This window comes from Vicia villosa, linkage group LG6, assembly GCF_029867415.1.
Source record: "Vicia villosa cultivar HV-30 ecotype Madison, WI linkage group LG6, Vvil1.0, whole genome shotgun sequence".
Classification (NCBI taxonomy): Eukaryota; Viridiplantae; Streptophyta; class Magnoliopsida; order Fabales; family Fabaceae; genus Vicia; species Vicia villosa.
Genome location: NC_081185.1, coordinates 145,933,339 through 145,961,313, shown reverse-complemented (window position 1 = coordinate 145,961,313; position 27,975 = coordinate 145,933,339). Strand labels below are relative to the sequence as shown.

The following is a 27,975-nucleotide window of genomic DNA, read 5'->3' as shown; positions in this document are numbered from 1 at the left end:
AAGAAAAATAGTATTATTTCTCATATGCATGCCATTTTTTCAGGGTATCCGAGGCTATTACCTTTCATCCAGGATGGCTAACAACGTGACCGCTACCAGAGAAGCTACAAGGCGTACTCACACTTACAGTTTCCATCGCGAAGGTTTGGTTCAGTTGGGGCAATTGGGTGGATTGATCACTGGTCATAATAAAACTGTGTTCACTGAGAATTATGGAAACATCTTGACTCTTTTGGACTCACACGTCGACGAATGGGGTTTGTCTACTCTTCTCCAGTTCTATGATCCTGACTTGCGTTGTTTCACCTTCTCAGGCTATCAGTTGGCTCCCACTCTCGAGGAGTACTCTCACTTTCTCAATATCAAGATTCAACACAAGGTTCCTTTCGTGTGTGTCCCAGAGAAACCTGATTTGGACAACATTGCCAACGCTCTTTATTTGAGCATAGAAGACGTTCTTGGGAATTGGAAGAAGAATGGTAACACTCATGGTTTCTATATGAGTTTCTTGGTTGAGAAGGCCCAAGAGTTGGCCAACAAAAAGAGGTGGGAGGCTTTCAACGCCCTTCTGGCCGTTTTGATCTATGGGATCGTGATGTTCCCTAACATTCACAAGTTCGTTGATCTGGCCGCTATATGTCTTTTCGTGGATAAGAATCCGATCCCTACTTTGCTAGCCGATACGTACTATTCCATTCACTCTCGATATGGGAAAGGAGGAGCCATAAGAAATTGTTTGCCGTTGTTATACACCTGGTTTAAGTCCCACCTACCTACAAGTGGTCCTTTCATTACTTCTACTCAGAAATGGCCTCAAAGGATCATGGGGCTTACCGGAAATGACATTGTCTGGTGTCCCACTGGAATGGACGTGGAGAAAGTTATAACTAGCTGTGGTACTTTTGACAACGTTCCTCTCATAGGAACAAAAGGTGTTATCAATTATAATCCTAAGCTAGCGTTGCGTCAGTTGGGTTTTGCACTTGAAGACAAGCCTTTGGACAAAGAGATATTCGAATCCGTTTGCTTTGAAAAGGGAACCAATCCAAAGGGGCTAGAAAAAGTGAAGAGTGCCTGGAATAGCATCCATACAGATGATCAGATTTCTCTAGGTGAAAAGAATGCCGTTGCCAAACAAGCCTACACAGATTGGGTTGAAAATAGAGTTAAAGATCGCCTGTTGCCTTTCCCGAAGGTTAACCCATTGTACGAGCAGCCGCCTAAGATTCCAATTGCCACTGTGCCTGATGAGAATCGTATCCAGGTAGATATGGAATGCACCCAATTGCACGAAAAGAAGTCGGATGCGCAACCGAAACATTGTCTTGTGGACCAGAAAAGAGTTGAGTTGACACACGAAGCTAAAATGCTGAAGGGAGGATCGTCCAGAGTTCAAAAGAGGGCTAGAACGGAAAAAGGTGAAAGAGATACTACTGTTATTGTCGAGGATCACCAGAAAATCCTAAAAAGGGCCATGAAAGAGGCAGAAGAGAAACTCAAGCGAGAGTACCGAGAAGACTTGAAAGCTTATAAGCTCAAGATAGAAAGGGATGCTAGAGTTGAAGTGAAGAATCTGAAAAAGAATCTGGAAGAAGAGACCACTAAAAGAATGGCAATTGAGACTCAACTGAAAGGAAGTCACCTCCGTAATACTCGACTAACAGAAGAAAATGCCAAGCTCAGAGATCGAATGATGGAGGACATATCTGAGAAAGATTATCTCCCAGAATGCAAAGGATGTGACGAACTCAGGGAGTGCTGCAAGAAGCTGGATGGGCATTTGTTTCGCAAAGATGAGGTGATCCAAAGCCTTCTTAAAGGAAGAGATCGAGAAGCAACCAAGAAACTGTTTGATGAAACTAAGAAGTGGAGCGATGAGCACTTCAGACAAGGAGGACCTCTGTTTTATATTCAGATGGATTGATGTTTGAGTCTGTATGTTTCGACCACCACCAGACTTGTTGGATGGGGTCTTTTATTTCCCTTGTTGAATTATCTTGTTGATGTATGGCTTGCCCAAGTTTAAATTTCTTGTTATGAATAAAAAGAACTAGTTTCTCTTGACACTTATCTTTTGTCACATTGTTAGCTATTCTGGATCAATATTAAATCTTGGATACTCTGAAAATGGCACATCACGTCATACGCACACATGCACTCATACATTCACATTATCACATTGCATTTTTCAGGTTATTGTACAAGAAACTAATTGGGGTCCCTTTCAGCAACAGATTTCTTTTCCGACGACGAAGCTGACTTTCTTACATCCTTACCGTACCCGGAGCAACGAGAGACTCATGGATCAATTTGAGCAGAACCAAGCTGCCCTCCGTAGGGATATGGATGTTATGGGGGAGAGAATGACCCAACTTATGGAGACTCTCCATGTCGTTGTCCAAGGACAAGAAGAGCTCAGAAAGAGCGTTGCTGGATTGATCAAGGATACTCCCACCAATTCTGCTGATGGAGGGGTGAAAACTAAGGAGATTCCTGCTGAGGGGATACCGAAGGTAGTGGATGACCACCACGAGGTTATTGACCTTGAACATGATCTTACTGCTGAGTTGACTGAGACCACTAAGATGTACCAAGCTCTTGAAGAACGCCTTAAGGCCGTTGAGGTTGCTAAAACTTCGAGTTTTAACACTGCTGCTATGTGCTTGGTACCTGGGATTGTTATTCCCCCGAAGTTCAAGGTGCCAGATTTTGATAAGTACAAGGGAGTTACCTGCCCAGAGACTCACATTCGTTCCTACTGCCGTAAGATGGCCGCTCACGCTGAGAACGAACCTCTGCTTATGCACTTCTTCCAGGATAGTCTCACTGGAGCCCCGTTAGAGTGGTATATGAAACTCGAGAGGTCTAACGTCAGTACTTGGGGAGAACTTGTTGATGCCTTCTTGAAACAATATCACTACAATACTGCTATGGCTCCTAGCCGTGCACAGCTGCAGAATATGTCACAGAAATCTGAAGAGTCTTTTAAGGAATACGCCCAGAGGTGGCGTGAACTTGCTTCTCGAGTCCAACCTCCTTTATTGGACCGAGAGTTGATTGATCTGTTTATGGGGACTCTGAAAGGGCCGTATCTTCAGCACATGGTTAGTAATACTTCTCCTTCCTTTTCGGATGTGGTCATCATTGGTGAGAGGGTTGAGAACTGTGTCAAGGCTGGTACCATTCAAGGTGTTACTAATCCTAGCAACTCAAGTGGTAATGGTAAGAAGCCGTATTCTGGGTTTGTGAAGAAGAAGGAAGGTGAGACTAGCACCGCTTCTGTTGACCAAGGCCGAGCTCCTGCATATTCTGCTGTTCCACCTCCTTATTATCCGATGCCTTATGCTGTTCCTGGTCCGTATGTCCCTCAAGCATATGCTGCTGCTCTTCCGCAACCATGGATGGCACCCCAACAACCTTTCGTACCACAACAACAAGCTGCTGCTCCTCAGAATCGTCAACAGAACCCTAGGCCTCAAGGTCAAAGGGGCCCGCAAAGAACAAGATTCCAAGATAGGTGTATCGATCCGGTTCCGATGTCATATGCTCAGCTTCTCCCTCAGTTGCTTGCTGGTCAATTGGTACAACTCCGTGAACTTGGACCTCCACCTAGTCCTCTCCCTCCCGGTTATGATGTTAATGCTCGATGTGAATTTCATTCAGGGGCTCCAGGCCATACTATTGAAAAGTGTAGAGCATTCAAATTGAAGGTTCAGGATCTCCTTGACGACAAGCTTATCTCGTTCGCTCCCACTGGTCCTAATGTGCAGAATAATCCTATGCCTCCTCATGCTGGTACGACCAATGCTATTGAGTTATGTGATGATCAGATCCTGGTAAATGATGTTAATGAGGTTAGGATGCCGCTAGCAGTTGTCAGAGAGTATCTTGTGCAACAGAAGGTTTTGTGTGAACTACATGACTACTGTTTGCAATGTTCTTCTAATCCTGAGGAATGCACTAGGTTGAGAGAGGAAATCCAGAAACTAATGGATGAAGGTGTTCTTAGAGTGGAAAGGGTCGTTCCTGTCGAAGATGTGGCTACTTTAGAGATCCCTTACTACCCTGCTGAGATATTAAAGACTCAGGACACTTCTTTGGTCATTCATGCTCCGAGTACTCCTTTGGTCATTCAGGCTCCGAGGACTCCGTTGGTTATTCAGGTTCCAAATGTTCCTTCGACTCCTTCAACTTCGTCTCTTGTTCCCTCTCCTGTGAATGATTCTAAGGCTGTTCCTTGGAGTTATAATGTCGTGTATATCCGAGGGAAGAAGTTTGACTGTCCTCCAGTGGGTACTTCGAGTATCACAAATATTACTGGCACTAGTGGCATTACCCGTAGTGGTCGGATCTTTGCTGCCCCTCCTCTGCCTCCTAAAGAGACCAACAAAGAGGCTAGTACACAAACAAAAGGAAAGCAAGTTGCTGTTGATCCTCCTGTAACACGTAATGCCCAAGATGCCGAGCAACTCTTGAAAATCATTAAGAAAAGTGATTACAAAGTGATTGACCAACTTGATCAGACCCAAGCCAAGATCTCCATCTTGTCTCTCTTGGTACATTCTGAAGCTCATCGTGATGCTCTGATGAAAGTTCTGGCTTCCGCTCACGTGACTCAAGACATTACCGTGCCTCAGTTTGAAGGGGTTGTGACCAACATTGCTGCTGGTAATTGTTTGGGTTTTTCTGATGATGAACTTCCACCTGAGGGTAGAGCACACAACAAAGCATTGCATATCTCCGTCAAGTGTCTGGATGCTGTGTTGTCTCGAGTTCTGATTGATACAGGTTCTTCTCTTAATGTGATGCCCAAGGCCACTTTGTTTAAGCTGAGTATGGATGGGATTATGATGAGACCATGCACTATGAGTGTCAGAGCATTTGATGGTTCTAGAAGGTCCGTAGAAGGAGAAATTGATCTGCCTGTCTTGATTGGTCCTCACATGTTCTACATTGCTTTCTACGTCATGGATATAAACCCTTCATACACTTGCCTCTTGGGTCGTCCTTGGATTCATGCTGCTGGAGCTGTGACATCTACTCTCCACCAGTGTTTGAAATTTGTTGTGAATGACAAGATTGTTGTGATCACTGGTGAAGAGGATTTGATAGTCAATAATCTGGCATCATACCGTTATGTTGAAGTGGAGGGAGAGATACAAGAGACGCCTTTTCAAGCCTTAGAGATTGTGTCAGTTGACAAACTCCCTGTGGTCGAGAATAAGAAGGAACTCGGAGCGCCCCTCTCGTCTTTAAATGATGCTAAGGCTTTCTTAGAAGCTGGTACTCCCCATAGTGCCTGGGGCAAGCTGATTGATGTTCATGAGAAGCGAGACAAGTATGGCCTTGGGTATCAGCCATCTTCCTCTACTCAGCTCAGCATAACTCCTGGAAAGAAGGTGATTCCCCCCATTTCTCAAGTGTTCGTCAGCGCAAGCACCAGTTCTGGAAGTCAGGTTCTCGCCGTGGATGATGATGTTGAAGAAGATCTCTCCAGATTCATTTGCCATGCTGCGCCTGGACAGGAACTCAACAATTGGACTATCTTGGACATCCCCAAAGTCACTTTTATGGAGATGTAATTTTCTTGTTTCAATAAGTCATATGCTTCGCCCTAAGCATTTTGACCTCTTGTATAAAGAAGGGCCCCCCATGTGTTTCACTTTGTTTAATATTGAATGAAAATCATATCTTCGCATGCAATTACTGTTCCATTTCTTTCATTTTTTGTTTTTACTTTAAAAACTTTTTCAAAAATGGCAAAGCTTTTTCTTTTTCTTTTTATGTGTTGCATTCTAAGGCATAAATCATCCATCGTGCAGATCCGGCTCGAATTCCATCAAAAATGATAATGTTACAGTTCCACGTCTTAATATCCTTGAGAATCCAATTGACCAAGCTGATGAGGATAGTGGGGAAGATTGTGAAGTCCCTGAGGAATTGGCAAGACTTTTGAGACAAGAGGAGAAATCTATTCAGCCACATCAGGAAGCCATAGAAATCATCAACCTCGGTTCAGAAGAAGCAAAGAGAGAAGTCAAGATAGGGGCCGCTTTGCAAAGTGATGTAAAGAGAAGGTTGATTGAGCTGCTTCGAGAGTATGTTGACATCTTCGCCTGGTCATACGAGGACATGCCTGGTTTAGACACGGATATAGTTATGCACAGGTTACCGCTCAAACCAGAATGTCCGCCTGTAAAGCAGAAACCACGAAGAACTCGACCTGATATGGCTTTGAAAATCAAGGAGGAAGTTGAAAAACAGTTGAAGGCGGGTTTCTTATCTGTGTGTGAGTATCCTCCTTGGATTGCAAACATAGTACCTGTTCCTAAGAAGGACGGAAAGGTACGCATGTGTGTTGACTACCGAGATTTGAATAGGGCAAGTCCGAAGGATGATTTCCCTCTGCCTCATATTGATGTGCTAGTCGACAACACTGCTCAGTATTCGGTGTTCTCTTTCATGGATGGTTTTTCTGGCTATAATCAAATAAAGATGGCTCCTGAAGATATGACCAAGACCACTTTTACCACTCCGTGGGGTACGTATTGTTATAAGGTGATGCCTTTTGGTCTTAAGAATGCTGGTGCAACATATCAACGAGCAATGGTGACCCTCTTCCATGACATGATCCATAAAGAGATTGAGGTGTACGTCGATGATATGATTGCAAAATCCCAAACTGAGGAGGAACACTTGGTATATCTTGAGAAACTGTTTGCTCGTTTGCGTAAATTCAAGTTGAGGCTTAATCCAAACAAGTGCACTTTTGGAGTGCGATCTGGAAAGTTACTTGGATTCATTGTGAGCCAACGAGGGATTGAGGTCGACCCTGATAAAGTAAGAGCAATACAGAACATGCCAGCACCGAAGAATGAAAAAGAAGTTCGAGGGTTCCTTGGAAGATTGAATTACATAGCCAGGTTCATTTCTCATCTCACTGACACTTGTGAACCCATCTTCAAACTGCTGCGCAAAAATCAAGATATCCGTTGGGATGATCGTTGTCAGCAAGCCTTCGAAAAGATCAAGCAGTATCTCCAAGAGCCACCCATTCTCATGCCTCCGGTTCCTGAGAGGCCGCTTCTTATGTACTTAACTGTGCTTGAAGGATCTATGGGGTGTGTGCTGGGCCAACATGACGAGTCTGGTCGAAAAGAGTGCGCCATTTATTACCTGAGCAAAAAGTTTACCGATTGTGAATCCCGCTACTCACTACTCGAGAAAACTTGCTGTGCTTTGGTATGGGCTGCTCGCCGACTGAGACAGTATATGCTGACCCACACCACTCTATTGATCTCCAAAATGGACCCGATAAAGTACATCTTTGAAAAACCGGCCCTTACAGGAAGACTAGCCCGGTGGCAAATGCTTTTATCAGAATATGATATCCAGTATGTCACACAGAAGGCCATCAAAGGAAGTGTCCTTGCAGATCATCTTGCTCATCAGCCATTAGAAGAGTATCAGTCAATGAAGTTTGACTTTCCTGATGAAGATATCATGAAACTGGATGATAATGAAGGACCCGAACCAGGAGAGCGATGGACTCTCACGTTCGATGGTGCATCAAATGCTATGGGCCATGGTATTGGGGCAGTTTTGACTTCTCCCCGTCAAACTCACATCCCTTTCACAGCTAGAATATGCTTTGATTGCACGAACAATGTCGCAGAATACGAAGCTTGCATAATGGGTCTCGAAGAAGCCATTGATATGAGAATCAAGATCCTTGAGGTTTATGGGGATTCTGCCTTGGTTATACATCAAGTGAGAGGTGATTGGGAGACACGACACCCCAATTTAGTTCCTTATAAGGACTATGTCTTGGAGTTACTGCCCGCTTTCGAGGAGATCACTTTCAATCACATTCCCCGAGAGGAAAATCAATTGGCAGACGCTCTGGCTACTTTGGCGGCGATGTTCAGAGTTAGCTCCCCTAAAGAAGTACCAGACATAACGATCCTCCGTTACAAAGAGCCCGCCCATGCATTCCCTGCTCATTGTCTCACTACTGAAGATGTGTATGATGAAAAGCCATGGTATTACGACATCAAGAGGTACGTTGAGAAGCAAGAGTATCCCGAAGATGCTACGATTGGTGATAAGCGAACGCTTCGAAGGTTAGCATCCAAATTCTTCTTGTCAGGAGACGTCCTGTACAAAAGAAACTATGATTCAGTTTTGCTCAGATGCGTGGATAGACACGAAGCAGAATTGATCATGCGGGAAATTCATGAAGGATCTTTTGGAACTCATTCCAGTGGACATTCCATGGCCAAAAAGATCTTGCGAGCAGGATATTATTGGATGACGATTGAAAGTGATTGTTATGTGTATGTGAAGAAATGTCACAAATGTCAAGTGTATGCTGACAGAATTCATGTCCCTCCAACTCCTCTGAACGTTCTGACATCACCTTGGCCTTTTGCTATGTGGGGCATAGACATGATTGGGCGCATAGAGCCACAAGCTTCAAATGGGCACAGATTATTCTTGTTGCTATCGACTACTTCACCAAATGGGTTGAAGCTGCTTCTTACAAGAACGTAACCAAGCAAGTCGTTACTCGCTTCATCAAGAAAGAGATCATATGCCGATATGGGGTTCCAAACAAGATCATCACTGATAATGGGTCCAATCTTAATAACAAGATGATGGCAGAGTTGTGTGAAGAGTTCAAGATCGAACATCACAATTCATCACCCTATCGGCCAAAGATGAACGGTGCAGTCGAAGCTGCTAACAAGAATACAAAGAAGATCGTCCAGAAAATGGTTAGAACGTATAAAGATTGGCATGAGATGTTGCCATTTGCTTTGCATGGCTATAGAACTTCGGTTCGTACTTCAACTGGGGCAACTCCCTTCTCTCTTGTCTACGGTATGGAGGCCGTACTACCTGTCGAAGTGGAAATTCCTTCGTTAAGAGTCTTGATGGACACCAAACTCGATGAAACAGAATGGGTTCAAACGAGGCTTGATCATCTCAATCTAATTGAGGAGAAACGCTTATCTGCTATCTGCCATGGCCAGTTGTACCAAAAAAGGATCAAGAAAGCGTATGACAAAAAAATTCGGCCTCGAGAATTCCATACTGGTGACCTAGTTGTAAGGAAGATCTTGCCAATTCACACCGATCCAAGGGGCAAATGGACTCCCAACTATGAGGGACCATACATTGTGAAGAAAGCATTTTCAGGTGGTGCTTTAATCCTGACCAAGATGGATGGGGAAGACGTTCCGCTTCCAGTCAATTCAGACTCAGTCAAAAAATACTACGCATAAAAGACCCGCTAGGTCGACGTACCTAGGAAAAAATAAGGGCATCCCGGCAAACCAAAAGGGTTTGGGCAAAAATTAGGGATAAAACAAAAAAAGAGAATAACCCGCTAAGTTGAAAACCCGAAAGGGCGACTTAGGCAAAAAGGGGCATCCCGCTGGATTGAAAACCCGAAAGGGCGATCCAGGCAAAAGTTAGGGATCAAAAGCGAGAGGTTGCAGTCTGAATATCTTTCACAAAGGCCACCATACGCCCTTGACAAAGCAAACAGATCAATCCAACCATTACGCTTCTGAAGCAAAGCATTGAGAAGATCGAGGATATGGGAACTGTAGCAATATCAGTTTTAATGGAAATCCGAGCATTTCTCTTTGCCATTTTACTCTTTGCATTTTATTTTCTTTTTCGCAACTACCTCATTTAGGAGTTGCTTCCTTGTACAGAAGCCTATTCACAGGCATTCCATCAATAAAATGATTTTTTGATGCAAAAGCTTTCTTTCTTTCTTTTTCGCATGCGAGATGTGATTTAATTCATTATTAAACATTGCATTGAAAGCATGGGGGCAATAATCACAAAATCAAAACGAAACATGATGTTACATAAACATAAAAGTGTTCTAAGGGACGCCATTTGCATCCAAACGTTGTTTTCTGTGCAGGTTGCAGGTTCTAGCCATCACCTTGGCTCATGATGTGTCACCAAGGTCATCATCATCCCACGTGAAAGTTCCAGAGTATAATTCATCAGTACTGGTAAGCATGAAGCACCTGAAAAGGTCCATATCCCTCTTCCATATGACAGACGAAGAGTGGTCTCCCAAAACTCGTGATTCCCCAAGCAGCTTAGGATGTAAGGAAAGTCGAGCAAGGTCATTTCATCCCCAGCAGAGCTATGCTCCAACCCTCAACGCAGTTACCAATAATCTTTGGTACTGTAGGGTCCCAATATCAATTCACGATGATGGCTCAAGATCACAAGCAACGGACCCCAACGATCCTACTCTTCTGTCCCACCAAGGGCCTTTATTAGGCACTCTCTGCATATAGTATTCATTGCATATAGCATTGCATCCTCGAAAGCGTAGCGTATCCATTACAATGGATCATTACGCCATAAAAACTCAAACATGCATACAAAGCATGAGCCAGATAATAGGAGCTAATGTTGAATCAGAACAATGACCCATCCCCTCAAAGTTGTTGCCTGTACAAACTTTGCCTGATATCTGCTATCATACTACAAACACTTTTAAGCTGCGGTGCCGATACGAGGTATCTTCAATCTCTGATGGGTGTATGACACAATGTTTTCTTTTGTCCCTCGATGTCGAGTCGATGTCGAGTCATAAGATCGCCACGGTGTCTTATTCCTTTCCAAAGTGTGGAAAATCGCACGAGATTTTCTTTCGATGTTGAGTCATAAGATCGCCACGAGATCTTATTCCTTTCCAAAGCATGGAAAATCGCACGAGATTTTCTTTCGATGTTGAGTCATAAGATCGCCACGAGATCTTATTCCCTTTTCTTCTGTTGACGAGTGGATCGCCACGAGATCTTCTTTCGATGTTGAGTCATAAGATCGCCACGAGGTCTTATTCCTTTCCAAAGTGTGGAAAATCGCACGAGATTTTCTTTTGATGTTGAGTCATAAGATCGCCACGAGATCTTATTCCTTCCCAAAGTGTGGAAAATCGCACGAGATTTTCTTTCAATGTTGAGTCATAAGATCGCCACGAGATCTTATTCCTTTTTCTTCTGTTGACGAGTTGATCGCCACGAGATTTTCTTTTGATATTGAGTCATAAGGTCGCCACGAGATCTTATTCCTTCCCCAAAGTGTGGAAAATCGCACGAGATTTTCTTTCGATGTTGAGTCATAGATCGCCACGAGATCTTATTCCTTTCAGTCCTGACGTTGAGTCGTAAATCGCGCGAGGTCTTTTCCTTTCGATCATTGTTTCATGCAACCATTCTCTTTGAAAACCCCGTGTCGGCACCGCTACCACGTTATAAGCTATCTCCATTCAAACCCATTACTCACTATAAATTCTTCCACCAGAAAAACAAAAATTTCTCTTTCCCCAGCAGATAGCAAAAATAAGGATAACACTGACACCATCTTTTCAGGACAAATTTTAGGTCTTGGATATTTAATCATCTTCTACCTTGAATGTTCGAAAGGCTAGCGCCAATCTCACCTTCAAGTTTAAGACGATTAAATAGGGGCAGCTGTCATACCCCAAATTTGTCCTACCCTATTCATCTGGCTTATAATTCACATACATACATCCTTTAGGTCATAATCCAACTCATGCATTCATATCATTGGTATTATTCAAAGGCCAGCAAGAAAAAGCTCTATTGCAAAGAATTTTGATCAGAGAATAAGGAGACTGAGGTATAATCATGTGGCTCTAGGTTCATTGAAGTCCTCCTGGATTGGGGTGTCTCTCTGCTTCAAATCAGGGCATCGATTAGAGGGTACAAGCTTGCAAATCATCTGGTTCTTTAAATCAGGGTTTCTTTGACTAAAGTCAACCAGTTGACTTTCTGCTCAACATTTAATCAGAAGTGGCTTCTATGTGTGGAAAACTTCTCATACTGACTGTGTGGATGTGTTTGTTTGACTGGATTTGACCGGAAAAGATTTAATCGGGAATTTCACCAGTAATCGGAGAAAAATCAGAACAGTTGACTTTTGGGTCGAAATCGGAAGAATTAGTCGAATATTGACTTTTGGCGGAGATTCGGTCAAGAAAAGTCAAAGAATGGATAAAGTCGGGAGTTTGACAAAAGTTGCCAAAAATAGAAAAATAATCAAAAAAGGAAAGTTTTTGTACTTAGAAAATTTTGGGCTCTTAAAAGCTTGATGAACAGTCCACTTCACCATCAATTTACACATGGCAAATGACATTATTTGGAGAATTTTCCAACATCAAAGTTGTTCCTCTCATGGAGGAGAACAACTTTGTAGTTGGACACTTTTCCATTTGAAGCTTGGTTGAAGAGTTATCAAGGTGTGAAGTTGAGGTTTTTATTTGAATCAAGTCACAAAGCTGGGCAGATTTTTGGTCATGCGTGAAGCATTTCAACAAACACATGGCGTACCATCTTTGAGACAATATTCAGAAAACTACAAGCACTCAATTGATCTAAGTTTGATATCATTCTATTCTCCTATATGCCTTCTACACAATGAGCAAAGAATCATCGGTTTTGGGTATGTGGTTTGGAAGATATGATGCCTCAAAGTCATGACCTTGCCAAGGCACACGTTGCCGAGAATCCAGGCCAAGATCCAGGCCACGCGCGCAGCATTCCCACAAACACTTGGTGTGCCAACTTCAGATCCAAATTTCTTCCTCCACAAGTCTCCATGTTGGGCAAGCTTGGTCTCTAACTACTCTTCGCCGTGCCGTCTATCTAATGAGCTCAAGAACATTGATTTTGGACGCGTGTGGATCAAGATACGAGAGCTCAAAGTAGTGCTTTGGCCAAGTCATGATTTTGCCATAAATATGAGTCAAAAATCTAAGTCTGTGTACAAAACAGGATCAGTTAGGCCAAGTGATGTTTGGGTGCATTTCATAGCATGTTCCAAACTTCATCTCAACAACTTCCAAACATCAAAGTTATTCAATCCCATGCCCTCTTCACTTTGAGCACAAATTTGAATCAAATGATGGAGCACACCTAGAGTTATAAGTGTGCAAAGCCATCACCATGGACATGTTGAACCAAGTAGAGTTTGAGTTTTGTTTGCAACAACACACCAAACATCACTTATTTTGAAAGCCCATGCACGTGAAAGAGTGAGGAAAGGAAAATACTACAATACAACACACATCACCATAGCTACCATGTACACTCATGATATATAAGAAAACTCCTTCACAACACACGCGGACGATCACGCTTTTCCTTTTCAGTTTCACACACTCTCATCACTCTTTCCACTCTCACCCTCTTGATCTCTCACCTATCTCCACCATAACCGTTTTTTCAACCACCCTAACCACCACCGTAACAAACTTCAACAACCACTTCAGTTCATCCTCTCCAATCTCTATATCGATCCAGAGCTCCTTCACATCAATCAGCATCATCACAAATCAACAACCACCACCTTCATCCGGAACCGTCATCACTATCGCCTCAAACAACAAGTGCAACCGATTTACATTTTCTTCCATCTCCATCATCAAGCCGAAGCGGACTCTATCATCACTACGGTACAAATGGCGAGATCTCCAAAGCTGAGTCCGGTTCTTAGTTGAAGATTCGCAACAAGGATCGACAGCAATCGTCAGCATCTTCACCGTTCGGGACTTAAACCAGTGGCGCCTTCTTTCTCTTCTTGTCTTCAAGATCAACAGGTGAGTTCACTGAACGTTCTTCAGCATGCTATTCATCCACGATAAGTCACGAAATGTATGTGTTGCATTCTTACGTGCTTTGTGTTCTTGATGTTTGGATCTGTTTTCCTGAAATAACGGCTGTTGAAACGTGTGAATCGTTTGATCGGAGGTTAGGAATGAACATGAACACGTTGATTTGTCTAATATTGCTGTTAGAATAGATCCATGGAACTGAGGTCTCGTATGCGTAATCGGTTTAGTTGATAGATGGAGTTTTAAGGAAAATGGAGATTAGATTTGGATAGAGCAGAGAAAACCGAGCTGAGCGATGGTGGTTTCTGTTATTTCTGGAAAAAACGATACGCCTCCGCCGCGAGGCTCCCCGGAGAAGACGATCAGAGAAGTTCTCCGACGTCTGAGTTTTGTTTGGCTATTTGCATGGCTGAATGACGTGGCGTATCCTTATTCGTCCCCGTTCCCATTTTATTTCATGTTAGTTTCATGTCAATGATTAGAATGCTATGTGTCGAGTGCTAATTGGCTCGGATGATATTTTGCCCTCTAGTAACTTAAGTTCCAACGTGACCAATTGAGGTGAGGTTACTGCATATCATGTTGCGTCCTAATTGTATAAACCATATGATGCAATAATCACATGCTGTATAATAAAAACAAATAAAAGTGAAATAACAAAAAGATGGAAATGGATGGTGTAGTTGGGCCACGAGATTATCTGGGCCTGCAACAATTCTGAAGCGTACCCTTGCCTTACGAACACACCACCACCCGACAAACTGGGCCTGAGCGCTACTGCTCTTGCCACCCCTCTGTTTGGGCCCAGTTTGTCTCTTAACTAGTTTTAATTCATTTCCAAATTACTGATACACCCCCGCTGTCTAGATTTTAGATTTTTCTTTTAAATTTTGTTTCATAAATTCTTTTTAACTCAAATAAAAAACACATAAAATAATTTTAGATATCATAGGATGTGTAAATAATTGTCATGATTTTCGCTTTTTTTTTAATCGCTTTTAACCCTTTTAATAAATCTTTTCTTTTACAACACTTGAATTTTCTTTGTCTAATATTTCTTCGTAAATAATTCTCTGATAGACTTAGGAATTAATTTTTAGTCTCGTTTTTGTATAGAATTAATAGATGTATATGTGCTTGTGAATAATAGTTTGTTTGTTATAATTCTCAATTTTATTTGTCGCATATTGATTTTCCTCTACCTATTCCATGCGCAGTTTTTTGTTAATAAATTGTATAGCTTTTATTTTTTACTCCCTTGTGTAGACAACTTAGATTAGAAATAGGATTAGTTCCCTTATCATTTTCTTTTTCTTTTCAACTTTTAAAATACTTAATAAGTATCGATGAAGATCATACCGCTACTATATTTCATAGTAGGAAAGAAATGATTGGGGTGTAGGCCCCGATGTATGTTCTTTCCTACTTAGCGGAGAAGAAATGATTGAGGTGTGAAGCCTCGATGTATTTCTTAACCGTTGTTTAGAGAAACGATCGTGGTGTAGGCCTCGATGTGCATTCTCTAAATATCCACAAAAGAACTCTTTTTGTATCTCCTTTACTTAGCGGAGAAGAAATGATTGAGGTGTGAAACCTCGATGTATTTCTTAACCGTTATTTAGAGAAACGATTGTGGCGTAGGCCTCGATGTGCGTTCTCTAAATATGCAAAACAAAACTCTTTTTGGTATGATCTAAGTCACAAATTAAAATCCCCATAAAAAACACCAACCAAAAACACTTCAAAAAACCTAATAAATGTTCAGACTTAAAACAAAAGTGAGGAAGTGATGCGAGACCTTGTAGTAGGCTCTCGTCATCATGGAATTACCCTAAAAGACACAAACCAATCATTTCCTTTTCTTTTGCCTTGTTGGCACCTAAGGGCACCGTTATTTCCGCTCGTACGCATCGTAGGCGATCCCTTATGCAAGAGCGCGAACGTTAACTCCGCCCAACTAAAAAAAACACAAAAACAAACAGAAAATCGTGAGCCGAGCTACGGTAACTCTGATTCCTGAAAAGGATACGTAGGCAGCGGGGTAGGGCCCGTGCGAGTATATTTATTTATTTTCCCTACATTTTGCATTCATTCGCATTTAGACATAGACATAGTTAGACACCCTTTAGATAGAAACAAACATAGGTGGATACCATCGAGTACGATGGGCGCGTGGGGTGCTAGCACCTTCCCCTCGCGTAACCGACTCCCGCACCTAGATTCTCTGGTCGCAAGACCCCGTTCCTTCCTTTGTTAGGTTATCTGATATTCCTTTCCCTTATGGGATAAATATATTGGTGGCGACTCTGTTCATTTTTCGCGAGCGTGCGACACTCCATACTTGTATCGGAAGTGAGTATAACCCCGAATCAATGGTGGATTCGGTTTTGATTGCATGTTCCCTTTAGATCCGAGTGGACTAATAGGATAGGCGGACTCACTGAGATTTAGTAATCTCATCCCATTCCAATTATTTATTTTCAGGTGGTTCGAGGCAAGATCGCGGTAAGGGAAAGATGGATTAGATCTCTTGGCGATTCTTGGATATTTCTTTTAGTTCTTATCGTGCTTGCTAGTTCATGTATTTTGGATATGTACTTATATGATGTACTTGTATTTTGGCCATGATACATTCGGCTTTTGTATTCATGTACTTCTATTTTCCGCTGCAAACATTATGTAACTGTTGTCTTATGAACCATATTTAATACTTTATGCATATTATTCTAGACAAATATGTGTGGGGTGTTACACTTAGGCTACCTGCCCTCTTTATGGCAAGGGACAGTCTTATGGCGAACGATATCTCGATGACCCTTAACATCCAATTGAAAGACTTCCTGCCCTCTCATGGTATGGATAGACCCTTTCGCCCTGAAAAACTAAAAGAACGAATTTCAAAACTTAGGATAGTTGCTATTAATTGCTTGCTCTTTTTCAAATCCAAATTCAAAAATTCAAAATCTTTTCCCACTTCTTTTCAAAGAATATTTTCAAAAAGACTACGCTTATTTACAAGCTAAAGTTCTTCTACAAAGTTTTTACTATTCACACCCTACTTTTCAAACAATTCAAACATTTTTGAAAACAAAGTGAGCTAAGCAATTAAGAGCCCATGGATGCAAAGGGTGCCTTACACCTTCCCTTTGTATAACTTACCCGCCGAACTCAAAATCTTTTTAAAAGGTCTTTTTCTGTTCTTTTAGCCTTTCTATTAAATTGGATAAAATAAAAGTCGGTGGCGACTCTTGCTTACCGCGATATTTCTTAAAGTCAGTTCACCGTATTACAGAATTGGCGACTCTGCTGGGGATGCTTTCGATTAAAAAAAGGGGTTACCTTAAAGTTTAGGATTCACTTTAAAATTGTTTGAATTGATTGAGTTATATTCTAAAGGCTGTTTTGGGTATTCTTTTGTGTGAAAGATCCTAACCCGGATCTGAGTACCTTAGGTAAATGGCATGAGACCAAGGAGACTGCACAGCGTATACTGATGTGGTTGATATGGTGGTCATCGTTAGTGTGACACATTGGTTTGTCCTGGTGTTCCTTGGGATCCGACTTGAGGAAACACTTGGCTGCTGCGTGGTGTCATTAAACACTAATTTGACCCTAGAACCCTAGTTGAACTTGACTTTGGCCTATTAGAAAGTAGCGAGATGGCTGGCTTTTGTTCCGACCGAAGTTGCTTGATACTCGAAGCTACACTCATATGGACTGGACTTTCAGGACCTTCTCGGTTGGTGATTCGATTGCCGAACTGAGATAAGTGCCTTCGAGAAAGGTCAATGATATGAGCTCCCTAGAACCCGATCTTTATATAGGACAGGTTGAACCAAATTAACTTCAGTGGGGAGGGTACTTACCTACGAACTTCATGCGAGCCTCTAAACCTAAGGGCACTTGTGTGACTTATTTGTGTTTGCTACTAACCTTTGTTTCCTTGCAAGTTTTGTTAAAGGACTTGTTTACCCTTACTATCTCACGCTATGCCTAATGAACTGCATTCGCATAACATCATGACATCATGAGCATAACATGATTTAACTAACCCTTTCAAGGATCTTAGGGATTTAGGGCCCACAATTTCAGGTACTCCTATCAAAGACCGATTTCCTAATCAAGGGGCAAGAGGATTTATTTTCCTCTGGCCACACACCTTCCAATTAAAAGACTTGGTACCTATCAAGGGGCAAGAGGATTTATTTTCCTCTAGCCATGTACCTTCAAATTCAGAAGTATCCCGAATCAAAGGCGATGACCCACTCGATATGGTGAGTTTGATTCCCATAGAAGAGAATCCAAGAATCAGAGTTTTTATTTCTTTGTTTGCCTTTTGCTCTTTTAGATTGTTCTTTCGATCTCGAGATCAAAAAGAAGTTGTTCCTTCAAACTTTTTCCTCGAAGCATAAACAGGAATTCCACCACCTATCCAAACACTTTAACAAACGTTGCAAAAAACAAACAAATATATACAACATATAAACAAATTCACAAAGCTTAAAAGTATAGAAACTATTGCGATGTTTTAATATCTTAAACGCCAATCCCCGAAAATGGCACCAATTTGATGTTGTGTAAAATCAAATGTAAGTATTGTGTTTTATCGTATCAGCAGGGATTGGGGTGATATTAAAACCGTTCAACAACTTCTATAATTCTAAGCATAAGTTCAAGATGTTTGTTTTAAGTTACGAAAAGTAAAATTGCGTAAATAACGAAAGATAAGTTTAGAGGAGTAGACTTGTTGGGAATTGGTTTTCATCCACCGATTCAATATGCAAATCTCGGATCAGTTACACACAATTTAGGCATGTTTCATTATCATCATGTATTGCTCACAAACAAAGTTTATATCTAAACATTTAATGAGAAGTCTACCTTATGGTTTAATCGACGATTTCTCATCCTATTAAACAATACGGTAGCATTAAGGTTCTATACTTAAAGAGAATATTAAACCTAAATCTATGTCTAGCATTTAGAGTTTAATAGATGTTATAACGAAATTAGAATTGTATTTGTCAATATCAATTCAATCCATGAAATAAATGATCGAGATTAGAATTGTATTTGTCAAAATCAATTCAATCCATGAAATAAACGATAAAATGAAGATAACATCAATAATGATTGAAACATAAATTGCATATAACGCCATGATCAAAGTAAATACATACAGTTTCGTTGAATTACGACCAATCCCAACAAGAGAGGGAATTAGATACTCATGGTAGCTTGATGAACAATGGAAGAATTATGTTGGAATGACATCAACGACGATTTCCCGACTTTTGATGTGTATCCACCTCTTTCTCCCTAAAACCTCTTTTATTCCTACTTTACAAGGATATAATGTATTATCAAAAAAGTGAATTAATTCATTTGAGCTGAGTTTCTGCCCTATTTATATCAGTTATGGCCGCCTGAGTTTGCTACACGAACTATACTTCGCTAAGTGAAGTCTTTGTTTCTTCTCCACTAAGTCTGCTTTTCAAACCGCGTTTAAGAAGCCGCCAAAGTTCCCTACGCAAAGTGAGGTTCACTTAGCGAACTACCTTTCTTCGGCCTTAAGTCTTTCAAAATATATTTGAGAGACCGCCAACGTTCGCTGCGTGAACTTCCTGTGTTGCTGCTCGCTGCTAGCGAAACTGGGTGATTTTGCTTCTAATTTTATTCACTACATGAAATATGGCTCACTTAGCGAATCAGGCTCTCGGTGTACTTTTGCTTAGTAATTTGTCTATTGTCTGGATTTTGCCTTTAACTTCGCTGGAGGTTCACTAAGCGAACTGTTCGCTGCAACTTTTGCTTAGCGAAGTGCCTGTTTTCTAGTTTTTCTTTAAGAGCCAAAACCTGCACAAATTCACAAATAAACTCAAAGTAAACTTGTAAAATTATTTTATTTCAATAATTGGGGTGTTTATGTCAAAATCTTGTAAATTATGTAAGATGAATGCCATATTTTTATGTGATAATTTACTATGAATTAAACACCTATCAGTTGCACACCTTTACCTTTCTTACCTTCTTTGTCCTTTTGATAGTTTCCTCCTCCTCCTCCTTTTGAGGATTCAAAAGTTCTATTTTCGACCAGCTGCTTGTGAGAGTTCGACCAAGGCTTTTTGCCTTGACTCTGGTCGACTTTGCCTTTGAATTTGTTGGAACCACCATTATTTTTTCATGACTGAGCCTCCAAAGCTTATATCGAATCTTGAACTCCTTTTCTTTCAAAAATCCTAATCTCACGCACCTCCGATAAACCAACCAAATCTTCCAATTTTAGGGTTTTAAGATTGTCGAATTCTTGAATAGCTACGATAACAAGATCAAAGTGAGAGGTCAACGTACGCATTACTCTCTAAACTATCATCTTACCAGTTATGGTTTCACCATAACCCTTCATGAGATGGACGAGTTTTGGCATCTTCGACACATACTCTACAACCTTTTCGTCTTCTCCCATCGACAACAATTCATATTATCGAGGCAAGGTCTACAACTTGACAACCTTGACTTTCTCACCTCCTTCATAATACTTGACAAGAATATCACATGCCTCATTCGCCGATTCAGCACGAGAGATTCTGTTGAAGTTAGTCGTATCAACCGCCGTCTGAATGCAATACGCAACCTTGCAATCCTTCTTCTAGGCTTCGACGTGGGTAGTTTTCTGTGCGTTAGATGCATTATAGCCAGCACAGGACCTCCATTAGTAACCAGTTCTAGGATTTCATGAAAGCCAAACAGAGATTTCATTTTTTTCTCCATCGAATCCAATTCTTGCCGTCAAGCATTAGAAGAGAATTCTGAATGCCATTAGTACCATTCATCTTTGCAGTGATTGATTCACATTCCCTGGAAACACGACCACTAGCGTGAAGTTCTTAAAAAAATGATCAAGAACAATAATCAGAAGCTCTGGATACTAATTTGTTAGTGCGTGAGGCACTTTTAGTGAGGAGATATTAGAGATAATAAAGGAAATAAGGATTACATTATTGAATTGAATTGTACAAGTAATTATACAGACTATGACTATTTATATACAACTTTGATTGGGCTTGGGCTTACAGAACTTGAATTATATTTAATATTATTAGATTTGATTATATTTGGTATAATATATAATATCCCAACAATGTCCTAACAGTTTTAAGTGTGAGCAATCTTAATTTTGTTTGATAATTTTTTCTAGTGTTTGGCAAGATACCAAAATCAAAATACCTTTTTGGCGGCTTTCTGATAGAAAAAGTATAGGAACAAATTAATTATATGGTTAACATGGTAGGATTGCTTGGTAGTTTTTGTATTTGTCAAAAAGTATAGAATATGTCGCATCCCTATGCTGGTAGGGGTGGTCAGAATACTTAGTAGTTTTATGAGGGTTAGGGCTTGATCACAGTGGTAAGAAACTTTGTTTGGTGGTGTTTACGAGAGATCAAGCTCACATGAGATGAGAAGCTCTGCAGCTTTTAGGGATACCTTATGTTTGTCACCTTCTATCCATCTCAACCTTAATATTGAGGTAGTTATAGAGGCTTATGAGTCTAGGGTTTAGGAAACTCCTAAGAAATGGTAAGCGTTCCCTCTTAATCAGGAGAGCTGTTGACCACCTATTTTCTAGAGAGTCATGGTCATGACTACACATGCAGTTATGGTTTAGGATAATAGTTATTGTCCGCATTAAACTAGTACATGTAGAAGTAAGACCAACAAATTCAAGTAAACATAGTTTACTTTTTTCTTCTCTTTTACGTTGAATCCATGAGCAATATAGTGAGAAAAATGTTACACAACTTGATAGATCTTAAATGAGTCCAAAAAATATTTCAATAAATTTTTATCATCAAACATTCTATACCTAGAGACATATTCACACTCATCCATCAATTTGAGTAGATAGTGCATTTCACTTCTGAGACCCCTTCTAAATTTGTTGTTTAACATTACAAAATTTGCACAATAATAGTCATCAAGTCTGGTTTATATCTTTTCAAAATCATGATTTTTTTTTTGGAAAAAACCATATTCATTGTTATCTCATTAGCCAGGTCATAGTCACATACACTAAAAATAAGGTTGGAAATTAGTCCAACTTGGTCGAACTTGGTTCAACCCGACTTAGATCGATAAGAATTGAATCATCTCTAAACTTGGGTGGGTCAAAAACTAAAAACTCCGTTTTAGTTTTAACATTGGAGAAGCAGCTAGTAGCATAAACAATACTCCACAACTAGGGAAAAAACTATGGCATCAGCATCCGTCAGAGAAAATGAATTTCTATGGAAATCGGAGCCCTAATTTGAATCCCTCGTCTCCGTCACGCTCACACTCTCCATCATTTCTCCTTTCACTGCTTGTCCCACCAAACTCCACGACTCTATTTCTTGACTCTCATCGTATTCTCCTTCTCCTACAACTGATTTTCTCTATGATTCTCTATTGTTCTTCCATTATTTTACTACCGACACCGCCAATCACAATCGTTCATTCGATCAACTACTTGTTCCAATCATCCACAACGTATTTAATTTCCCTCCCTTTTTATTAATCTGAAATGTTTGTTTTGTTTTTTCGTTTTTGTAATACCATGTTTGTTTGATTTTTTTGCAATCGTTGAAATGTAAGGACTCAAAGCACGGTGGCCAGGCTATGATTCTCCTCAACTGACTTTTTTAGGATGAACTTATTTTCGTACCTGTTATTCAATCCCTTGCTAGTATCATCGCTAGAAACCATGATCGTCATTTGTTGTTTGGTTGGTGTATCCTTCTTAGGAGCCTTTGTTATTCGTTGTTTGGTTGGTGTATCCTTCTTAGGAGCCTTGTAGATTACGATAGTTATGTTCATCAATCTATGCTCGGTGGTGAGTTTCCAATTTTCACTTATCAAACTGTTCTTCATATATTATTAAATTTTTACTATAAAGTTGTTTTCACGTTTTGGTGTAATTTTATGGTGTTTGGCAGGAATAAGGGAAATACATGTTGATTTATTGAAGATACACTCAACTTGCCTTCCTGATTTGGCAGGAATTGCGACTAAAGAAAGGTATTCTCCTTATGGATGAATCACTTTTGCCTTACAAATTATGGTAGTAATGTTGTTCAGTGTAAAATTTTACTTATATATGCAATGTATGTAGCCGAGAGAATGTTGTGTATTTGTTTGTGTAATTAGTTACCTTCAATATGGGTTAGTCAATATGTTTTTCTTATATATCATTAATCTAAGGCTCTGAACATTCATCAAAATAGTACCCTTTACTACCGCTATTACTATTTTTGTGAAGTATGTTTAACGACCTACATTCTTGCATTTTAGATAATGTTTGCAGTTTGCAGCCAGAAGATTGACCAATTATTGCTCATATATAATGACAATACCAATCGTATATAATTGTGCATCTTCATAAATATGTTGTTTCATGTTTGTTATTGTTGAGGAAACACATCATCCATTTAATCCATTTAAGTTTCTGATATTGTCAAATCTATATCTTAGTCCTGCCATTTTTATAGGTTAGCATCACCATTTTTATTGGTTATCATCTCCATACAAAATGGTCTGTGCAATCACAACCGTACAAAATTGTCGGTAAAAGCTCAAACTTTGAATTTACACCACCAGATTTTTTACAAATCCTTTAAAAATCTAATAACTGCAGGAGGTTTTTAAAATGAATAGTTTTCCTAATTTTTTAAGTATAATATCTGATTTGTTCTATCGATTTTTTTGTCTAGACTTTTTGAGTGACAAGAATAATATCGGTATTATGAAAAACTAGAGGGGTGTCAGGTCAAAATTGGGAGATGGCATGATAAATTCTCCATAAACCTTGCCAGAAACCAATGTCAGCCCGACACGTATTGAGGCCTGAGGCAAAATATTTATATAATATTTAATTAAAATTCTGATGGTCTTGTTTAAATATTTCCATGGATTCATCCCTATTTATTGCATTGAGTAATCACACCTTTTCCAAATCATTTCCAAATGAATCATGAACATTTTCTTAAAATATTACCATTGTTTTATAGAGGTATCATATACACTACAAATGTCATAAATTTTCAAGAATGAAATTTCCTCTTCCATTCAAATTTTTACTTCAATTCAAAATTTCTATACTTGAAATTTTTTCTACATAATTTCATAATAGTTATGAAAAGTTTCATAGCAATCAAATTGTATTATATTTGAATTATTCATTATTGGAAAATAAGATCATTCTCTGTATAGGAATTGATTCAAGTGCATCAACTTACTTCAAATCTTTATTCAAAATTTTGTTTTGATCACAAAGTGTTAGTGATCATTGTATGCAAAGGAAAGCAATGTGCTTTTCTTTTCTGAGTTGTAAAATCAGAAGGTGGCGTGCCTTCTTGATTGTGTTAGAAAGTTAAGAGAGTCTTGGTGTGAGATTTTAACATTTTCTAACATTGTGAAATCTCTTAGGAGGTATGAGGGGGATTGAAGTACTCTTGTTTGGAAAGAGAAACCATAATTGTTCTATATTTTTCTACATTTATATTTCTGCACTTTACTTCATAAGTTCATCAAAACAGTTCTAGAAAAATAAGAACATAAGAACCATTACACAAAAACGAGAAAAAGTATAAAAATCCAAAAAATCTAATTTGCCCACCTTTTAGATTACAATCTATAGTTACAAGACTAGGAGTTTCTTTGGGCGAAACCAAACACATACACATCGCCCAAAAGGCACAACTAATTATCTATGGTAGAAGTCTCGCCAGAGAGGTCACACGCCTCATCATTCAGACTCATCATAACATTGCTTAAGAACCCAAAGCCTAGCCGGTCTTGTTTGTTACACATATCATCGAGAAACTTAGGATACTCCAACGTTTTATGGTCTCGAAAACACCTCGCCCTTTATTAAAGTCCTCGTGCACTAGTACAAAAATGTTAATTTACACCCGTTTTTTATTAAATTTACACCCATTATTTTTAATAAAAATCGGGTGTATATCCACAGGGTGAGAAATGTCTAACGCATTTACACCCGTTTAAAACGGGTGTAAATACGTTCGTAATTACTCCCTATTTTAAGAATATCGGGTGTAAATACGTTATACGTTACACCCTATTTTAACAAAAATCGGGTGTAATTGGGCGTAATTATGTTTTTAATTACACCCTATTTTAATAAAAATCAGGTGTAATTACGTTTTTAATTACACCCTGTTTTAATAAAAATCGGGTGTAACTGGGCGTAATTACGTTTTTAATTACACCCTGTTTTAATAAAAATCGGGTGTAATTGAGTGTAATTACGTTTTAATTACACTCTGTTTTAATAAAAATCGGGTGTAATTGGGCGTAATTACGTTTTAATTACACCTTGTTTTAATTAAAATCGGGTATAGATACGTTCTTAATTGCATCTTATTTTAATAAAAATCGAGTGTAAATACGTCATTTATGAATGAACAATTATATTATATTTAAATCTATTTACACCCTATTTCATATACACCATTTAGTTATATTTCATTTTCAGTCATAATATTGCAAATACTATAAAATCATACACATAAAAATCATATTTTAACTAAGTCAAAATACTGATTGTTCAATCTGAATTACATTATTCATTTGCTTGTTTGATCTTTATACACGATTCTCCAATTTATACATTAATACAAAATCATGAAAATTTACATCAAGAAACAAAGACTACAAGTTTCAAACATTACATATCTACAGTTTAAGGTGGCCTCAGTCTGCTGCAAAGTATAACAATTCTTTCACTATAGGACTGCGTTTGCAGTGATTATCTAACAATTTCCTAGAAGACACAATCTGCATATAGCATCTTGCAAAACATCTTGAGGTTTCTACAGACACAATCTGTAGTGATGCCACTGGTTTACCTTTCTGTTATTCCAGCATTGCTTCATGTGGGAATTACTTATGGATTTGTTGATTGGATAGGTTTGAATTTCCTAGAAGCACACTTGAGATATAATTGTAGCCGACTCAGCACTAACAGTTTCGAAAACCAACATTTCTCCGGTAGGTCTGCAATAACAAGGGTACTAGCAGAATTCCTCGGAACAATCCTCAGTCAGAAACACCATCAACTACCACAGTGCCAAATTTACATGATTAGTTAAATAACTAATACCTAAACCAAATTTAAATGACAGCAACACAAATACTCAAATAGTGTTTTTTATTTGATATGAACTGAACCAAATTACCAACCCATCAATGTTCTTCTAACTTTGTCCACAATCTGACTTCTTGCTTTACTGCTGTCCAATGGAAATTCCCGACTTTCCTCCAACAAAAACCTGTAGACTTCCCACTGGCGTTCTTGTGTCGAATGTCTAACAACTTCAGCCTACGGTAAAATCAAGACATCATCGTAGTGAAATCATCAAAGTCTGTTAAATTGTTAATGTGTAGTTATTGAACTGTAACTTGAATAAATGCTTACCGAGAAAATGAATACTCCCAATGCTTTTAAGGCCAATGTAACGTCATAGAAAACACGAGGTCTTCCCCCTCCGGACAATTCTACAGGATTGGCAACCAGTAGTTCTCTATCAGGACCACGGTTCACTATAATTACCCGTAAAGGATGAAGCATCTCTTCTTTTAAGGTAGCGCATAGAGTTTTATGACGTTCGGGATCTATGATCTTTTGCCCATCTTCTTTTTGTTGAACAAATAAGTCAATATTTTGAAAGCCATTCACACTTGAAGTGAATCTACCATAAGCAACCTGATTGAGAAGGGCAAAGCGAATATAAATATACCAAATAATCCAAAAAATGCATGTACGATGATTGAAGAGAGTATGCAGAGACAAAATACCTTAATACCAGAATCCTTTGAAATCCTCATAATGTCATAACACAAGCCCTTTTGATCAACACACTGTATCTGAAGCAAGGTATGAGCCGGGCTCAACGTATTATCCACAGTAACACTCGGTTTTTTCAGTGTTGTCACGTCTTGACTGAGAGGATGCAGCCACACCTTGTCTGATAACTCAGGACCAAATAGTTCTTCAGAATAAGCTGGTGGAAGAGAAGAAAACCCCTGCAAATGTCCATCATATTCAGGTCCAGCCAACTGAAGCTCACTGGAGATACATTTCTCTCCTAAAGCTTCCATAAGATATTCACATACATCGTCTCGCCGCTTTTTCGTATGAAACAATTCCCTGTTTTTTAAAACAAATATGGTTTAAAAGAACTGTGATAAGCTATGATGCAAGGATATGAGTATCCACTTTTTTTGGTAAATGTATGTTGGAATTTAACTTTTTCGATCATATCATTGCTTTAAAGATGTGATAGTAAAGAGAACTCAGCAGAATCAGAATATAAACTAAATCTTAACAAATATGAATCCAATATAGCTACACTCACATTTCATCAGTGATAAAGAACAAATCTAGGGCCCTTCCATCAGGAGTTGGCATCACTTTAACTCGCTGAATCGTAAGTTGGAGGTTACACAAGATTTCGTTGATATCTATAAAGATAGAACAAAAAATAAACATTGTATTTGATTCCACATGTGACAGCAAAAAAGAGAATACTCATCATGATCTAGCGCAAGTTGTTAGTGCGGAGAGTGTGTGTGGGTGGGTGGGTGAATGTTGTAAACCCTAGATATCAAGTCCGATTCTTACTGATATAAAAAAAAGCAAAAGAGAGAACATAAGAGAATAGTGCTAAGTGTTAACATAACTAGTTACCGTATAATAATCCTTTATGATCAAAAATCCAAACCTTCAACAAGTAAATTTGATTTGGTGAAGGATTAGAGGATTGTTGTTTGAAATGATAAGAAAACAAACATGGAGGACAAGGTGAAAGAAGCCTTGTCTTCAAGCTTTCCCAGTCAACTTTGAGTGAGTCAGGATGCGGAATAACCCAAAAGATCATGTAGCACCATCTTCCATCCATCGAAATATCTACATCAACATCAAATTCATCATGAAAACAGACCAAAAACAACAACAAAGTCTAATTACAAATTTCAAACCATGAATAAACCGAAGAATTAAACTTTGCACTGGTTTTTTTTCTAAAACTTAAAAATAAATAAATAAATCAAAATAAAACAAGCAAATATAAAAGGAGTTGGAAAAAAGGTAGGTTCTAGGCAGTCTTGTCTATGGCGGAGAGCCAAAATCCCACCTTAAAAGCCGCTTGGTGGCACTATCATAGCACAGATTATGGTGGAAAAACTCGCAATAGTGGGTGATATTTACCATTGCGGCGAGCCTAAAAACCGCGACATATATCCGT

At 39.4% G+C, this 27,975-nt stretch overlaps 2 protein-coding genes and 1 long non-coding RNA gene across 3 annotated transcripts; 2 read left to right on the top strand and 1 right to left on the bottom strand.

Moving 5' to 3' along the window:
• Positions 1-73: 73 nt before the first annotated feature.
• LOC131614910 (uncharacterized) lies at positions 74-19,137 on the top strand. The gene is made up of 4 exons (XM_058886444.1): positions 74-257; positions 402-896; positions 990-1,500; positions 19,092-19,137. The coding sequence occupies exons 1-4, from the start codon at positions 74-76 to the stop codon at positions 19,135-19,137; spliced, it is 1,236 nt and encodes a 411-aa protein (XP_058742427.1).
• A 2,633-nt stretch (positions 19,138-21,770) lies between these two features.
• Positions 21,771-22,915, top strand: LOC131612650 (uncharacterized). Its single transcript, XR_009287447.1, has 3 exons — positions 21,771-22,201; positions 22,307-22,544; positions 22,648-22,915. It is a non-coding gene; the product is annotated as an uncharacterized LOC131612650 (long non-coding RNA).
• A 2,416-nt stretch (positions 22,916-25,331) lies between these two features.
• On the bottom strand, positions 25,332-26,887 carry LOC131610367 (ACT domain-containing protein ACR9-like; the record flags this gene model as incomplete). The annotated part of the gene is made up of 3 exons (XM_058882294.1): positions 25,332-26,051; positions 26,148-26,435; positions 26,528-26,887. Coding segments are annotated over 3 exons (795 nt in total), but the record flags the coding sequence as incomplete, so codon positions are not given.
• Between the last annotated feature and the right edge of the window lie 1,088 nt (positions 26,888-27,975).

Excerpts from the sequence above, each read along its gene's own strand:
- LOC131614910 (XM_058886444.1), top strand. The coding sequence starts at position 74 with ATGGCTAACAACGTGACCGCTACCAGAGAAGCTACAAGGCGTACTCAC. Across the intron at positions 258-401 it reads CTCACACGTCGACGAATGGG|AGAAACCTGATTTGGACAAC; the intron begins GTTTGTCTACTC and ends TGTGTGTCCCAG. Across the intron at positions 897-989 it reads GAAAGTTATAACTAGCTGTG|ACAAGCCTTTGGACAAAGAG; the intron begins GTACTTTTGACA and ends TTGCACTTGAAG.